Source organism: Rana temporaria, chromosome 6 (assembly GCF_905171775.1).
Source record: "Rana temporaria chromosome 6, aRanTem1.1, whole genome shotgun sequence".
Classification (NCBI taxonomy): domain Eukaryota; kingdom Metazoa; phylum Chordata; class Amphibia; order Anura; family Ranidae; genus Rana; species Rana temporaria.
Window position 1 is genome coordinate 199,306,033 of NC_053494.1, and position 17,917 is coordinate 199,323,949.

Consider the following 17,917-nt stretch of genomic DNA (forward strand, 5'->3'; position numbering starts at 1 on the left):
CTGTACAATGAAGGAACTGGGGGGTCTCAAAACGAACCTCTTGTTACAACAGGAGAAGAGCCTATAATTGATACAAACTTTAGGGCCAAGTCAAGCTTCTATCCCTACTGGAATAAGGGCAACTTCATATCTACTTTCTATGAGGTTGTCCTGAAAGAATTCAAAAAAGTCTGTGGAAAAAGTAGCCAGAAAGGCAAAAAGAACTCTACCATAGACCTCGAAGCACCACTAAACAGCCTGAAAAACAACTCAGACATTATAATAAGAAAGGCCGATAAGGGTGGTGGTCTTGTTATTCAAGATAGAGAACAGTATTTGGAAGAAGCTTATAGATTGATTGAAGATAAAACCACCTATGAGAGACTACTATGGGACCCGACAACTGCATACAATAAGGATCTTAAGAAACTCCTAGAAAGAGCTATACTAGATAAGATCCTGACAAAAAGTGAATTCAAATTCCTGTATTCCAAACACCCAGTAGTCCCACACTTTTATCATATACCAAAGATTCACAAGAGTTTAGAGAGGCCACCGGGTCGACCGATTGTTGCAGGAATTGATAGCCTATCGAGCAATTTGGGATGATATCTAGACTTCTTCTTGCAAAGTCTAGTGATCAATCTACCATCCTTCATTAAGGATTCAGGACACGCCCTGGAAATCCTTACTTCATACAAGTGGGAAAGAGGTTACAGGTGGCTATCACTGGATGTGGTATCTCTGTACACATGTATACAACATGAATTTGGGCTAAGAGCCATAGAATATTATCTGGCAGAAGCACATCAATTCAATTCACGCCAATCACAATTCATCCGGGACTGTATTGAGTTCACCCTCACCCACAATTACTTCTCCTTCCTAGATTGCTTTTACAGACAGATAAGAGGTACTGCCATGGGGGCTAGGTTTGCTCCCAGCTACGCAAACCTATTTATGGGGTACTGGGAGTCCAAATACATATGGGCCAACAACCCATTTGCAAAGAATCTGATATTATACTCCCGCTACATAGATGACATTCTAATTATATGGAATGGCAGCGACAAAGAGTTGGATGGTTTCCTGACACATTGTGACAACAACCCATTCGGAATTTCATTCACACATGTAGTGGACCAAGAGTCACTGATATTTCTAGATCTGGAGTTAAGGGCAGAAGAGAACGGTAAGATACTCTCTAAGACCCATTTCAAACCAAGCGCAGGAAATTCATATTTACACGCCTCAAGTCAGCACCATCCAAGATGGATCAAAAATGTACCATTTGGACAGTTCTGTCGTCTTAAACGAACTTGCACTCAGAAGGAAGATTACGAAGCACAAAGCATCATTCTAAGAGAAAAATTCAAGGAAAAAGGGTACGGTGAATTACATATTGAGGAAGCATTTCAAAAATATTTCCAGCTCTATGAGAAAGATGGGACAACAGGTGAAAAAACCGTAAAACACATGGAGAATGAAACCCAGACGGTACGTTTTTGCACTAGATACAATAACAGAGCCCCAACCATTCAGAAAATCTTCAAAAGAAACTGGAAAATCCTGGCAGCTGATCCGTTTCTAAAGACCTGTATCCCCCCCCATCCCAATCTGGTATTCAGAAGACCCAAGGATCTAAGAAGTATGGTTGCCCCAAGCAGGGTGAAGAAAAACATCAACAAAAACAAAGGATTGGAAAGTCCCTGGACCACAATCTTTGATCAAAAAGGAAGCTACAAATGTGGTGTAAACACATGTGGCAATTGCTCACATATGCAACACAGGAAAAAAGATGTCATCGGGGTGGATGGAAGACGCCACACGATTAAACAGTTCATCAATTGCGGAATTGCCTTTGTGATATACGGCATTATATGCCCTTGTGGCCTACTATATGTGGGACGTACATCACGTCAATTGAGAACTAGGATGAACGAGCACAGGAGTAGTATTCTAACTAAAAAAGACAAAGGCTCTATACCAAAACACTTTAAAGAAGCCCATGGTAGTGAAGTGGAGGGCCTAAAAGTGTTTGGCATAGAAGCCATCCAAAACGGTTTGGACAGTGGGAAGAAATACCAGATCCTCTGTAAAAGAGAGGCCTACTGGATCTTCACCCTGGGCAGTATGGTCCCGAATGGGTTAAACGAAGAGATCGAACTGCACACTGTGACATGAGTATCTGTATACCAGTGGGACAACAATGAAAGAGGTCGACCTGATTCAAGTCCACCCACTATCACAGTACATCCTTCATGCACTTCTTGTCCCCCACCACTAGGGCTTCTTCCCCCTTTCGTTTCTGATGCATATGATTATACATCACAAACGTAATTAAACATTAATATACTAGTATGAGTAGATAGATTTAGTAAGTTAATTAACACCATATTATGTTAAATAATTTTATCTATAGTAGCCATAGATATAAAACAGCAAACACTATGTTGGGTACTAATGTAACACCATTGAGGGATTTTTTGTCATTATTTATTTGTATGTTGCATCTTGTTATTATGTAGATGTCTTGATGGTCTGCAGTCCCCCCTATGTCAACCACCTTGTGAGATGTGGGTGTCCGTGCATGGGCACAGATATGCACATTACTATTGACACAGTGCTTCAATTGTATCTCCCTTTGTACGCAGCCCCATTTAAGCTCCTGTGGATTTTGGCCAAAAGCACCTATCTGGAAAACCAATGAGTTTCTAATATTGCCTTTCCACCCTCCAACCACTAGAGGGTGGCCATCGAGGTAATTTCCCCTCAGGGTCCCACTAGTATGGAGTACAAGTGTCCTCTGCACCCTCCACCACTAGAGGGCAGACATCGAGGTCCACCATCTTTAACACTTTGCCACCATAGAGTCGCAGTGACGTCACAGCCCATATGTTGCAGAGCCTGGAGCAGGTTGTCTCCCCTCTGCTCATAGGGAGACGATCCACTGACAGGGTGCGCAGCGCGCAGTACGTCGCGAATGCGGGGCGCGCGCAATACGGCGCGCGCGCCGCGAGCAGTACGGCGCGCGCACGCGCACCAATCGCTGGAACGCACTGCTGTCCTATATGGCTGGCGTGCGTTCCAACGGACTCACATGGAGCTCCAACATCTATTCAGTGGGGTTAAGCGCAAAGGGGAATTCAGGTAAGCCCCCTTTGTCTCTCTATATGGGGATATAACACACGAGTACTCCCCCACACACTCGGCCTATTACTAACCACAATAAAAATAATAAAAACAATTAAATAAATAGTTTAGCCAAAGTTGGGAGCCTGTGCACATTTGCATTGACAGGTCCAAAAAATCCAAAAAATACAACATACATTGTATTACTTTTGTGAGACCACCCTCATTTAAGGGACTGATGCTCTGAGGTTGTAAAGGTGTGGTCCCTGATAAAACGGCCCCCCCCCCCCCCCCCCCCCCCCCTATCTGGGAGGAGTACTCCCTGACAGTGACCTATCACCATAGGTCTACCTGCCCATTTGTGGGCGTGTGGCTATGTGCATTTGTGTGTGTGTATGTATATTTAGTCCCATTACCACCACGGCGAGGGAGCACTGCAGACCACGTCAGCTCTGAGGAAAGGGGTACGCCCCCGAAACGCGTCAGCTTTTACTTCTACCGATTGGTTCAAACGATTATTCGTGTTCCACTGACGATGCTGGATATCTGCTGTATTCATTTTTAAAGCCTGTTTTTAACTCCAATTTTGTGAGTATAACCATTGATTTTATTATTGGAATAAATATTTTTTATCAGTATCACACGAGGTCAGTGCGCCCTCCGCTCTTTTTCTTCTCTTTTATAGTTTCATGAATACCCACGATTCTGAGGAGGGCTGCAAGACTCTAGATGATAACTTCCAATTGAACCGCACCACTGCATAGTTTTCCCTATAAAATATCAGAGCGCAGGAGACTTGTTCTTGTACATTTGCTATTGGAGTTGCCCAAGCATTATCAGATAAGACTAAGCAAATGCTTAAACTTATCCCTGCCCAGCAGGCAGAGGAATTTTCGGATATACCCAGGGCTATACGCTTTACGGTGGATGCTATCAAAGACTCCATCCAGCAGGCGTCACGTTTATCCTTATTTCTAATCCATATGAGAAGGCTCTTATGGTTGAAGAATTGGGAGGCTGAGCCCCCGTGCAAAAAACTCCTGGTAGGTTTTCCCTTCCATGGAGGACGTCTCTTCGGAGAAGACCTGGATAGATATATTCAGACTATATCAAAAGCACTCTCTTGCCAGTCAAGAAGAAGGCCCGAGGGCCCGCATTTAAGCGCCAGCCCTCCCCGGGGCAGGGGCCCTCTAATACCAAACAGTATCGACGGCCTCCTGCAAGATCAGGCTTTAACAATAAGCCGCAGGGCCAAGCCACTGGGGGCAAGAAGCAGTGGTACCGCAAGCCTGCGAAGCCAGCCCCCAAGTCAGCCTTATGAAGGGGCGCCCCCACCCACGATGGTGGGGGGAAGGCTGCGTCTCTTTGCAGAGGTTTGGGAGGCCAGCATTCCCGACTGCTGGGTACGGTCTTCCGTGACCACGGGCTACAAACGAGAATTTCTAAAATTCCCTTCTCCTCAGTACCAGGAGTCAAGAGTACCAGGCGAGCCTGTGAAAAGAGCCGCTTTGATGGCAGCATTGAATCATCTGCTATGCCAGAAGGTGATAGTAGAAGTACCAGTCCAGGAACAGGGATTGGGGTTCTACTCCAACCTGTTTATCATCCCAAAGCCCAACGGCGATGTCAGGCCAATTTTGGACTTAAAGGGAGTAAATGCGTACCTAAAGGTCCGCTCATTCCGGATGGAAACTATTCGGTCAGCTGTCGCCGTGCTCCAGAAGGACGACTTCATGGCGTCCATAGACATAAAGGATGCTTACCTTCATGTGCCAATTTTTCAGCCACATCAAGTATTTCTACGCTTCTCGGTGGCTCAGCGTCATTTCCAATTTGTGGCGCTCCCCTTCGGGTTGGCTACGGCCCCCGGGTATTCACGAAGGTCCTAGCCCCAATCCTAGCCAATCTAAGGACCCAGGGGGTCACGGTCCTGGCTTACCTGGACGACCTCTTGGTCGTAGACCATTCGTCTCCTGGCCTGGAACGAGCAGTGGCCCTCACGGTTCAGTACCTCGAGAGGTTCGGCTGGGTCCTAAATCGAGACAAGTCAGCATTCCGGCCCACAAGGCAGCTGGAATATCTCGGCATGAGATTGGATACAGAACAACAGAAGGTGTTCCTACCCCTATTAAAGGTCAAGGCCATCAAAGAGCTAATACAAATAGTTCTAAGCAAGAGAAGGCCAACTGTTCGCCTATGTATGCGACTACTAGGCAAGATGGTGGCCACATTCGAGGCGGTTCCGTACGCTCAGAGCCACACTCGCATCCTGCAGGCAGCCATCCTGTCAGCCTGGAGCAAGAGGCCTCAGGCCTTAGAAAATCCTTTGCCACTCTCACCAAGAGTGCGGCAAAGTCTAGCTTGGTGGTTAAACCCTCAGAATCTCCTGAATGGAAAGACTTTCAGTCCTGTGACCTGGAAGATAGTAACCACAGACGCCAGCCTGATGGGCTGGGGAGCAATTTTGGATGGTTGCACTCGCCAGGGCACTTGGGCAGCGGCAGAGAAGCAGTTGCCCATCAATATCTTGGAGCTCAGAGCTGCTCGACTAGCCCTCAGGGCTTGGACGTCCAAACTACAAGGGTTCCCGGTGAGAATACAATCGGACAATGCCACGGCGGTGGCATATATAAATCACCGAGGGGGAACCAAGAGTCAAGCCGCTCAGAAAGAAGTGAGCTTGATTTTCTTGTGGGCAGAAGCCCATGTGCCCTGCATATCGGCTATATTCATTCCCGGAGTGGACAACCTACAGGCGGACTTCTTAAGTCGCCAGACTCTGTTGCCGGGGGAGTGGTCTCTGCATCCACAGGTCTTTCAGACACTCTGCCAGAAATGGGGAGTGCCGGACGTGGATATCATGGCATCGAGACTGAACAAGAAGCTAGACAGGTTCATGTCCCGCACAAGGGGTCCCAGGGCCTGCGGAACCGATGCGTTAGTTTGCCGTTGGCATCAGTTCAAACTTCTTTATGCATTTCCCCCGCTCCAGTTACTACCCCGCCTGCTGCGCAGGATCAGGGTGGAGCACATACCAGTCATCCTGGTAGCTCCAGCATGGCCCAGAAGGGCATGGTATTCACTAATCCTAAGGATGGTAGTGGGAGACCCTTGGACTCTTCCTCTACGGCCAGACCTGCTATCGCAAGGTCCGATCCTCCACCCTGCCTTACGGCATCTAAATTTGACGGCCTGGAAGCTGAATCCCTGATTCTCAGGGGTAGAGGTCTGTCTCAGAAAGTAATCTCTACCCTAATCAGAGCCAGGAAACCGGTCTTTAGGGTGATTTATTACAGGGTCTGGAAGGCCTATGTAGGCTGGTGTGAGTCCAAGTTATGGCTTTCTCGTAAGTTTACCATCGATAGAGTATTAAGTTTTCTCCAGCTAGGAGTGGATAAAGGACTGGCATTAAGCACAATCAAAGGACAGATTTCAGCTTTGTCAGTATGGTTTCAGCGGCCGCTGGCCACCCACTCGCTGGTTAAGACCTTCCTTCAAGGGGTCTTGCGTATTAATCCTCCAGTTAAATCCCCGCTTTGTCCGTGGGATTTAAATCTTGTTCTGTCAAGTTTACAGAAACAACCTTTTGAGCCGTTGGCTGAAATTCCTTTGGTTTTACTGACAAGGAAGTTAGTATTTTTGGTCGCCATAGTTTCCGCCAGAAGAGTATCGGAACTGGCAGCCTTATCCTGTAAGGAACCATATCTTATTTTACATAAGGACAAGGTCGTTCTCCGCCCTCATCCTTCCTTCCTACCAAAGGTTATATCCAGTTTTCATCTAAACCAGGATTTGGTATTACCATCCTTCTTTCCTAAACCTACTTCCAGAAAGGAAGGGTTGCTGCATACCTTGGATATTGTCAGGGCCATGAAGGCCTATCTTAAAGCTACAAAGAAGATCCGGAAAACAGATGTGTTGTTCATTTTACCGGATGGGCCCAAGAAGGGGCAGGCAGCTGCAAAATCCACCATCTCGAGGTGGATTAAACAGTTAATCACTCAGGCCTACGGCTTGAAAGGGTTGCCTCCTCCAGTATCATTAAAGGCTCATTCTACTAGGGCCATGGGTGCCTCCTGGGCAGCACACCACCAGATCTCTATGGCTCAAGTTTGCAAGGCGGCAACCTGGTCTTCTGTCCACACGTTTACAAGATTCTACCAGTTGGACGTAAGAAGGAATACTGATACAGCCTTTGGGCAGGCAGTGCTGCAGGCTGCAGTTTGAGACCCTCGGATTCCGGGGGCTCCCTTTTGAGTTAAATTTAATATTTAAATTTATTTTTTCTCAACTAAGTTGGATTTATTATGATTTGAGTATATCTCGAAATTAAATCCTTTTGTCTTGGGAAGATGTCTCCCTCCCCTCATTGTAAGCATTGCTTTGGGACATCCCACATAGTAATGAATATGCCGCTCTGTGTCCCGTGATGTACGAGAAAGAAAAAGGGATTTTTAATACAGCTTACCTGTAAAATCTTTTTCTTGGAGTACATCACGGGACACAGAGCTCCCACCCCTCTTATGGGGACCATTTTGGGAGGCATACTGCTTGCTACAAAACTGAGGTACTCCTCCTATGGGAGGGGGTTATATAGGGAGGGGCATTTCCTGTTTGAGATTGCCAGTGTCCATCACCTGAAGGTACTCCATATAACCCACATAGTAATGAATATGCCGCTCTGTGTCCCGTGATGTACTCCAAGAAAAGGATTTTACAGGTAAGCTGTATTAAAAATCCATTTTTTCCCTCCATTGATTGGATGAAAACTGACAGGTGGTTTGTCTCCATCCGATTTCCCCAAAGAGGAGCGTGGGACTGTGTCCGTGTTTGCTCTGCACAGTGCAGCGGACAGGATCGGTCATCCACCTGCTCAGCGGGGATCAGCAGAGCGATCCCCTGCTGAGCAATCGGTATCCGTTGCACAGAGACGCCTTAGGCTTAGGCTTAGGCTTAGGCTTTCCATGCATTTGTTCTCATACAGAATAATTCCAATATTCAGTACATTACTCTGGATCGCTCCTTCATCAGTGATGAAACAACCCAAGTATTAAAGCTCAGTGATCATATCTATAGGCTCATTTGCAGCAGCACAAAATGCAGAGCTGACAGGTTCTAAGGATGTAATCCTCTCTCTGTTTGCGTGTGTTTGGTCTCAGTACTTCGATTCCCCCCCCCCCCCCCCCCCCACATAGTGCAAGAAGAAGCCAGCACGCTACTAGTTCTTTTACAGAATAGTAGCAATCCATGGATATAACGTTTGAGGTCATACAGGGGCTCTTTCTCAGAGTATCTTCTCAAGCCAAAGTTAGAGCTCTCCAATCTACAAGCAGCAGCAATGCATACTAGCCCATTATGCTTTTAGTTTGTAGGGAGAAAAAGAGGAAGAAAAACCCATCCGGATTTACTTTCTCTTTAAGTGCCCAGTAAGCAAGTGTTTAGAAGAGTTATGATGAAATGTTCATTGTTTATATTTGTGATAAACAAAGCAGCGGCCATTGTTAACCACTAGGCGTCCGCGCTTTAGCTGAATGACAGCTACAGGGCAGACCTGAATGTTCGGGAGGCCGTCATTAGACCTCCTCCCCTTTGCACGCTTTCTGCGTGCCCCCTGCAGGGCACGTGCTGTGATCACCAAGTCACTGTGACTCAGGTGATCACAGATCCGGGACCGGCCCCTTACTACGTGATCGGCTGTCAGCCAATGACAGCTGATTGCGTGATGTAAACAAAGCTCGATCACCGGCTTTTGTGTATGGGACATCGGTCCCCAGTGGAAGAGGCACATTCGCCTCATCAGTGCCCACCAGTACCGCCTGCCAGTGCCCACCAGTGCAAAACAGTGCCACCTATCAATGCCTACAAGTGCCACCTATCAATGCCCACCAGTTGTGCCAATCAGTGCCTCATAAGTGCCACCTATCAATGCCTACGAGTGCAACCTATCAATGCCCACCAATCAGTGCCTCATAAGTGCCACCTAGCAGTGCTGCCTATCAGTCTCCGTTCCCAGTGCTGATCAATGACCATCACTGCCACCTAGCAGTGCCCATCACTGCCACCTATCAGTGCCACCTATCAGTGCCAATTCTCAGTGCCCACCAGTGCCGCCTTATCGGTGCCCACCAGTGCCGCCTTATCGGTGCCCACCAGTGCCGCCTTATCGGTGCCCACCAGTGCCGCCTTATCGGTGCCCACCAGTGCAGCCTCATCAGCTTACATCAATGAAGGAGAAAAATTACCCGTTTGCAAAATTTTATAACAAAATCTAAAACGATTTTGTATTTTTTTTTTTTTTGTCTTTTAAAAAAAAATTAACAAAAAATAAAAACCGCAGAGGTGATCAAATACCACCAAAAGAAAGCTCTATTTGTGGGGAAAAAATTATAAAAATGTAATTTGGGTACAGTGTAGCATGACTGCGCAATTGTCATTTAATCAGCGACAGTGCAGAAAGCTGAAAAGTGGTCTGGGCAGGAGGGTGCCCGGTAAGCAAGTGGTTAATCCAGTTTGTTGTGTTTTGTATGTTTGGCGTTTATGCCGCCTACCATCCCATGTTGCATCACTTCCACTTACAACGCAAAACATGTCGTCACTTTCACGCTTGTAAATCATGTCGCGTTTCCATATTTTTGTCCACCCCCCCTGTACACTGCAGCACTTTAGATTCACATTCTGGGTGAGCGATCGTTGGGGAGGAAAGGCTTTAGTCGGGTAGAAATTATTATTATTTTTTTTTTTTTAATCATGCTAAGAAGTTTTTGTATGATTAATTCAGCAAGTATTAGGAGAAGAATCATTCACAGGATTTGTGGGGCCCAACAAATGAAACGAGGGTAGGAAACTTTCCTTGCATTGTAATTTGTGTAATGCGTTCGCCTCCATTCACTTCTCTATAATTCCCGTGTTTCTGATTATAATGGTCTTTACATCTCGGCTCTTGTGACTGTCATTTTCGCCTCTCATTGCTGAAAATAATAGTCATTATGGCTTAGCAAATTGAGCCTATTATGCTGGAAATGTTATGCGATTTTCATTTTTCCCTCCCACAGAAATACTCCAACTCCTATGATATGTTCATGAGAGGCGAAGAGATCCTGTCTGGTGCTCAGAGAGTGCACGACGCTCAGCTGCTGACGGAAAGAGCGCAGCACCATGCGATTGGTAAGGAAGATGTCTCTACTTTTCTACTGTGTTTGTAAATGGCAATACTGTGCAGTATCACGAGCATGGCAAACATACGCTATATTACCAAAAGTATTGGGACGCCTGCCTTTACACACTATTAGCTGGGTTCAGAGACCGTTACGCCGGCGTATCCGTAGATACGCCGTCCTAACTCTGAATCTACGCCGATGTAAATTTTAAGCGTATTCTGGAAACCAGATACGCTTAAATTAGGCTAAGATACGAGCGGCGTAAGTCTCCTACGCCGTCGTATCTTAGGGTGCATATTTACGCTGGCCGCTAGGTGGTGCTTCTGTTGAGTTTGGCGTAGAATATGCAAATGAGCTAGATACGCCGATTCAGAAACGTACGTGCGCCCGGCGCATTTTTTTATGTCGTTTACGTAAGGCTTTTTCCGCCGTAAAGTTAGTCGAACAAATAGCTGGCCTATAGCCAATGTTAAGTATGGCCGTCGTTCCCGCGTCAAAATTTGAAAATTTTACGTCGTTTGCTTAAGTCGTCCGTGAATGGGGCTGGACGTAATTTACGTTCACGTCGAAACCAATACGTCCTTGCGGCATACTTTGGAGCAATGCACACTGGGATATGTCCACGGACGGCGCATGCGCCGTTCGTTAAAAACGTCAATCACGTCGGGTCCCCAGTCATTAACATAAAACACGCCCCACTGTTCCACATTTGAATTAGGCGCACTTAGGCCGGCCCATTTATGCTACGCCGCCGTAACTTAGGAGGCAAGTGCTTTGTGAATACAGGACTTGCCTCTCTGACTTACGGCGGCGTAGCGTATATGCGATACGCTACGCCGCCTCAAAATTACGCCGACATACCTGAATCCAGCTAATTAACTTAAATGGCATCCCAGTCTTAGGGGTTGATTTACTAAAGGCAAATCCACTTTGCACTGCAAGTGCAGTCGCTGTAGATCCGAGGGGGACATGCAAGGAACAAAAAAAAAAACAGCATTTTTTGGAGCAACTCTTAAACTAAAATTGAAAAATGTAGTATAAAGAGAGTGTGGCGCTGCCTGTTCTTAGATGGCTGCCTGCCCCCCCATCTAAGAACAGACAGCGCCACACTCTCTTTATACTACATTTTTCAATTTTAGTTTAAGAGTTGCTCCAATTTCGTTGAGAGAATAATCCCCTCTGGGTGATCAATGTACACTGGAGGAATTTTAACAAACTTTGTTGCAGATTCCTACCTATTTCTGCTCTGAAGAAAAAGCCGTGTGAGTGAATATGATATGATGTGAACTGATAGAACGCCTTTCGGATGAATTAGAGAGGAGACTTTCTCATTATTAATAATGAGGAGCGTGGCATGGTCTGCATCCCTTTAGTTATGAACCCTTTGGGAGTATCTCGCCAAAAATTTCATTTTGGTTGCAGGAGATGCCCAAAATCTGACTTGTATCTTAGTTTAGACTTCTGGGAAAATCAGTGAGCCAATCAGTGTAGGAAATTACATATATGGGAAAGTTCTGTGTACAGAAGGCCTCCAGGTTGCCTATTGCATTTTACAGAAAATTACATCAATTGCAGATTGGGAAGGATAGGTGATTTTTAATAACATTCAATTACAATCTGAGGTTGATTTACTAAAACTGGAGAGGGCAAAATCTGGTGCAGCTCTGCATAGAAACCAATCAGCTTCCAGGATTTTCTGTCAAAGATGAGTTGAACAAGCTGAAGTTAGAAGCTGATTGGCTAGTATGTAGAGCTGCAGCAGATTTCTGCATTCTCCAGTTTCAGTAAATCGACAACTATGGCTTGTGTAGCTGTTGTATATTTTATATATGCATGTGTGTGTGTGTGTGTGTGTGTATATATATATATATATATATATATATATATATATATATATATACACACACACAGTTGCCCAGAATCAGAGAGCGTTACGCCGGCGTATCAGTAGATACGCCGACGTAACTCTGAATCTGCGCCGTCGTAAGTTTAAGTGCATTCTCAAACTGAGATACACTTAAACCTAGCTAAGATACGTCAGCCTGCGCCGTCGTATCTTAGGGTGCAATATTTAGGCTGGCCGCTAGGTGGCGCTTCCGTTGAGTTCGACGTAGAATATGTAATTGACTAGATACGCCTATTCACGAACGTACGTCGCAGTAAAGATGCGCCGTTTACGTAAGGCGTTTTCAGGCGTAAAGTTATTCCATCAAATAGCTGGCCTAGCCAATGTTAAGTATGGCCGTCGTTCCCGCGTTGAAATTTGAAAATGTTATGTCGTTTGCGTAAGTCGTCCGTGAATAGGGCTGGACGTTATTTACGTTCACGTCGAAACCAATACGTCCTTGCGGCGTACTTTGGAGCAATGCACACTGGGATATGTACACGGACGGCGCATGCGCCGTTCGTAAAAAAAAAGCCAATCACGTTGGGTCACCCACCATTAACATAAAACGAGCCCCCTCATCCTAATTTGAATTAGGCGCGCTTACGCCGGCTCCATTTACGCTATGCCGCCGTAACATAGCAGGCAAGTACTTTGTGAATACAGTACTTGCCTCTCTGACTTAAGGCGGTGTAGTGTAAATACGATGCGCTACACCGCCTTAAAGTTGCGGCGCTGTCTCTGAATCCAGCTAACTGTGTGTGTGTATAATTTTCTATATTTTTTTTTTTTATCCCATGAAAGTGTATTAGCCCTTGAAGGTCCAAGGTGTTCCATACAGGTGCTTTGCATACTCGCAAACATGAAAATCAGGCATATCACATATGAACTCCAGCCGTAGGCAATGTCATTTGGCCTCATACCATATGGTTCATTTACATTATTAAAGCTGCTCTGATATTTGAAATAGTTGTAACATGGTTTGTTTTCTTTTTACTTTAGACTTGGAAAAGATCAAGGCGTACATTGACTCCTTCCGTTACGGAGCTCCACCTCATGCTGGAGGAGGCATTGGTAACTAGTCCTATATTCATATATACAGCCTCCTATTCCATGTATATGTCTAGGCAGGAAGTGTGTTTTCTTTAGAAAGCAGCTGCAGCCTGAGTAGAAACGCCTGTCCCCTGCCAGTATGCTGCAGAGAAGGACCCTTACTCTCTGTGTGGGAGCAGTGGTCTCACTGCAGAGGTCTTATACCCTCTGCTGTGCTAGAACTCTCAAATCTGCAGAGAGCATGGGCTTTGCTGATTGGAGAGCTCTAACCCTGACGCAGCAGAGAATTTGTCAGACCTCTGTAGTGATTGTAGGGGTCCCCTTCTCTACAGCATGCTGGCAGGGGACAGGCTTTGCTACAGAGGCTGTGACTGCTTTCTTAGGAAACAAAGACGTTCTCTAAATTTGATTCACCTGAAATATATTTAGCTGATTTAAAGCGGAGTTCCGGCCACAATTTCACTTTTTAAATATAAATACCCCTGTAATACACAAGCTTAATGTATTCTAGTAAAGTTAGTCTGTAAACTAAGGTCCGTTTTGTTAGGTTGTTACAGCATTTAGACACTTTATAAAATAGAAATTGACTGGGGCCATCTTAAGTGTGGGCATCATGAAGCCAGACTCTATGACTTCCTGGATTTCAGCCTTGCAGTTCTCGCACATGCTCAGTGCTGCACAAGCAGTGTAATAGGTTTTCAGATCACCTGTACTGTCCAAGTCACGTAATTTTTTGAGACTGGGGAGTGCACAGACTCCTGGAAAGTTACACCCACTACATTCCCAGGAGTCTGTGCGGTGTAGGTTAGGAAGCATTAAGCACCTAGGTGCAGGAAGTGGGAAGATTAACTATTCTGCCTAGCAACAACACTTTGAAGGCATCTAAAAAAAAAAAAAAAAAATTCTTAAAGGACTAATGACATTTTTTTAAAACTACTGATGTAATGTTATATTTATGGGTGGAACTCCACTTTAAACTGAAAGTTCAATTGCACTATAACATTATTGCCTGCCATTTTCAGGTAAACATTAAAGTGTGTGTTACCTCAACATTTCATATTCCTGATATGTGTCTGCTGTACCATCTCCTGTATCTATACACAAATGTTTGGCTTTTCAATTTCTATTTTAAACTGAATGGCTTGTTTTACAAGGTGATAGTTTGCAATCACTTTAGACCCTTTTCACAATGGGGCGGCAGGACAGTTAGCAGTAAAGCGCCGCTAGTTTTAGCGTTTTACCGCTGTTATAGCGGCGCATTTTGGCCACTAGCAGGGCGCTTTTAACCCCCACTAGCGCCCGAGGAAAGGGTTTTCAGCGCCCGTTTTGCGGCGCTGCCTATTTATTTCACTGGGCAGGAGCGGTGTATACACCACTCCCGCACCGCCCCAAAGATGCTGCTTACAGGACTTTTCAGTACTCAGGCTTTCACACTGGGGTGGCTTCAGAGGGACTTTTCATGCGCTATTTTTAGCTCTAAAACGCCTGAAAACTGCCTCAGTGTGTTAAGGAGTCTAAAGGCTGCTTTCACACTGAGCAGTTTTTTAAGCATTTTTGCTTGGGGGGGGGGGAACACGAGAAAAGCTGAAATAAAATGCATCCCTTTAACCACTTAAGCCCCAGACCAATATGCTGGCTAAAGACCCAAGGGGTTTTTACAGTTCGGGACTGCGTCGCTTTAACAGACAATTGCGCGGTCGTGCGACGTGGCTCCCAAACAAAATTGGCGTCCTTTTTTCCCCACAAATAGAGCTTTCTTTTGGTGGTATTTGATCACATCTGCGGTTTTTATTTTTTGCGCTATAAACAAAAATAGAGCGACAATTTTGAAAAAAATGCAATATTTTTTACTTTTTGCTGTAATAAATATCCCCCAAAAACATATATAAAAAACAATTTTCCTCAGTTTAGGCCGATACGTATTCTTCTACCTATTTTTGTTAAAAAAAAATCGCAATAATCGTTTATCGGTTGGTTTGCGCAAAATTTATAGCGTTTACAAAATAGGGGATAGTTTTTTTGCATTTTTATTTTTTTTACTAGTAATGGCGGCGATCAGCGATTTTTTTCGTGACTGCGACATTATGGCGGACACTTCGGACAATTTTGACACATTTTTGGGACCATTGTCATTTTCACAGCAAAAAATGCATTTAAATTGCATTCTTTATTGTGAAAATTACAGTTGCAGTTTGGGAGTTAAACACAGGGGGCGCTGTAACATTTAGGGATCACTATGTGTGTGTTTACTAGTGTAGGGGGGTGTGGCTGTAGGACTGACATCATCGATCGAGTCTCCCTAATAAAAGGGATCACCCGATCGATGCGCCGCCACAGTGAAGCACGGGGAAGCCGTGTTTACACACGGCTCTCCCCGTTCTTCAGCTCCGGGGAGCGATCGCGACGGAGCGGCTATAAACGAATAGCCGCGCCGTCGTCCCGGATCGCTCCCTGAGCGGACCCGACCTCCGCATGTACCGGGGGGGGGGGGGGTCCCGATCGGACCCCCCACCCACGTCTAGGCAGGCACGTACAGGTAACGTGCCATTCTGCCGACGTAAATGTACATGAGGAGGTCGGGAAGTGGTTAAATTCTTCACACTGGTTTGTTGCGCTTCCGCTGCGGTGTTAAAAGACCTGCTTGGTGCATATTTGGTCAGTTGAAAAAAAAAAATCAAATATGCACCTTCCGTTGAAATGCATTGGAAATGTGTCAAAAACGCATAAAAAATGCACATGTATTGAGTATTTAATGCGATTTTTGAATCGCATGTGCTGTGAAAAACGCAGCGCACGTGTGGTAAAATCGGTGTAAGTGTGAAAGGAGTTTTGCGTAAACCTTTATTACATTTGTGAGGTTTAATAAATCATAAACTAGCCTCTTCTATCTCTCAACACCCGATTAATGCTTTGCAAATCACACCAACTGGTTATAATAGCAACAGACTCTTGTCCCTGCAACTTGCCTTCCTTTTACGTTGTGAACAGTCCAGTAGAGGGAGACCTGGTCCCTCCCTTGGCCTTACACCTGCCCCAGAATGTCCAGTGCCAGCAACTTAATATTGGTATTTGTTTTCTGGAGTCTTCTAGAAACATACAGCTCCTTCATTGTTGTATATTAAAGTGGAGTTCCACCCATAAATATAACATTACATCAGTAGTTTTAAAAAAATGTCATTAGTCCTTTACAAATTATTTTTTATTTTTTAGATGCCTTCAAAGTGTTGTTGCTAGGCAGAATAGTTAATCTTCCCACTTCCTGCACCTAGGTGCTTAATGCTTCCTAACCTACACCGCACAGACTCCTGGGAATGTAGTGGGTGTAACTTTCCAGGAGTCTGTGCACTCCCCAGTCTCAAAGAATCATGTGACTTGGACAGCACAGGTGCTGAAACCTGATCTGACACTGCTTGTGCAGCACTGAGCATGTGCGAGATTTGCAAGGCTGAAATCCAGGAAGTCATACAGTCTGGCTTCATGATGCCCACACTTAAGATGGCCCCAGTCAATTTCTATTTTATAAAGTGTCTAAATGCTGTAACAACCTAACAAAACGGACCTTAGTTTACAGACTAACTTTACTAGAATACATTAAGCTTGTGTATTACAGGGGTATTTATATTTAAAAAGTGAAATTGTGGCCGGAACTCCGCTTTAAATACATTCAGTTTCCCTTATTTGTTTCTCTCTATTACAGGTCTGGAGAGAGTCACCATGCTGTACCTGGGACTGCACAACGTCCGTCAGACCTCCATGTTCCCACGTGACCCCAAAAGACTCACCCCATAGAGACCCTCTTCTTGGAAGTCACCTGCTATACATATTCTAGACTGTACACCGCACTCCTAACACTTCTTACAATCACAAACCATGGACCTCAGACTAGGCCTATAACACATCCTAACACTGCACTACCCCCCCAAGCTGTCCATCAAGAGTTGCTGGATCCCATAGCCTTACTTTTTTCTTGTGTTATTAAATACTGGAGCTGCTAATGAGGCTAGAGTACATGTCATGTAAACTCATTTTAATACCAGACTCTATACCTAGTCAAACGTTTCTGGGTTCCCTTCCTTTTAGTTGTTCTTGCAGTAATACTTGTTGGACTTTTTACTAGGGCCGGGCGTGTAGCCTAGTATATCAGATGGAACCAGAAGATACTTATAGGCAGGGGTCAACCTACCTGCCCACGAGGCTCAGTCATTTCGTCCATTTGGTCTGGAAGTTTTATTTAAAGCAGAACTAATACTCCCCTAGAATCCAGCAAAGTCCCCAGAACTCACTTCCGGCTGCAGACCTCTTTGGGTGGGCGGCTTCTGGGTCTCGAGCACCAGCCGCTGTCATTGGCCGGCCCGAGATGACGTCGCTCCATCAGATTGGGCATTACCAAATTTGTGCAGTGAGCTATTGAGCAGCTCACTATACAGGAGCAAACAGGCAGGTAAGTAGCTTTAATGCAGATGAGACAAAGCAGCATGTTTCTTCTGCATTAAAAATGCTGCCTGTTTGCGCCTTTTTCATTGTGGAGCCTAAAGTTTCACTTTAACTCTTAAAGGGGTGGTTCCCCCTAAAACAAATTTCTAACAATACATTCGTAAGACCCGTTACACTGCGGGTAGGCTGGCTTTTGTTTTGTTTTTTTAGTACATACCTCGATATCTGCGTTTCGTCCCTTGGCGGTGGGAGTTCCTAGTTGATTGACGTTCCTCCG

At 45.3% G+C, this 17,917-nt stretch overlaps 1 protein-coding gene across 1 annotated transcript in view; it reads left to right on the forward strand.

Moving 5' to 3' along the window:
- DARS1 (aspartyl-tRNA synthetase 1) overlaps window positions 1–17,256 on the forward strand; it is a 166,282-nt gene extending 149,026 nt beyond the window's left edge. Inside the window, exons 16-18 of the mRNA XM_040358056.1 lie at window positions 10,164–10,275; window positions 13,156–13,227; window positions 16,904–17,256. Coding sequence (XP_040213990.1) covers window positions 10,164–10,275; window positions 13,156–13,227; window positions 16,904–16,995 — 276 coding nt within the window. The 3' untranslated portion in view covers window positions 16,996–17,256. The remainder of the gene's footprint in view (window positions 1–10,163; window positions 10,276–13,155; window positions 13,228–16,903) is intronic.
- The last annotated feature ends 661 nt before the right edge of the window (window positions 17,257–17,917 follow it).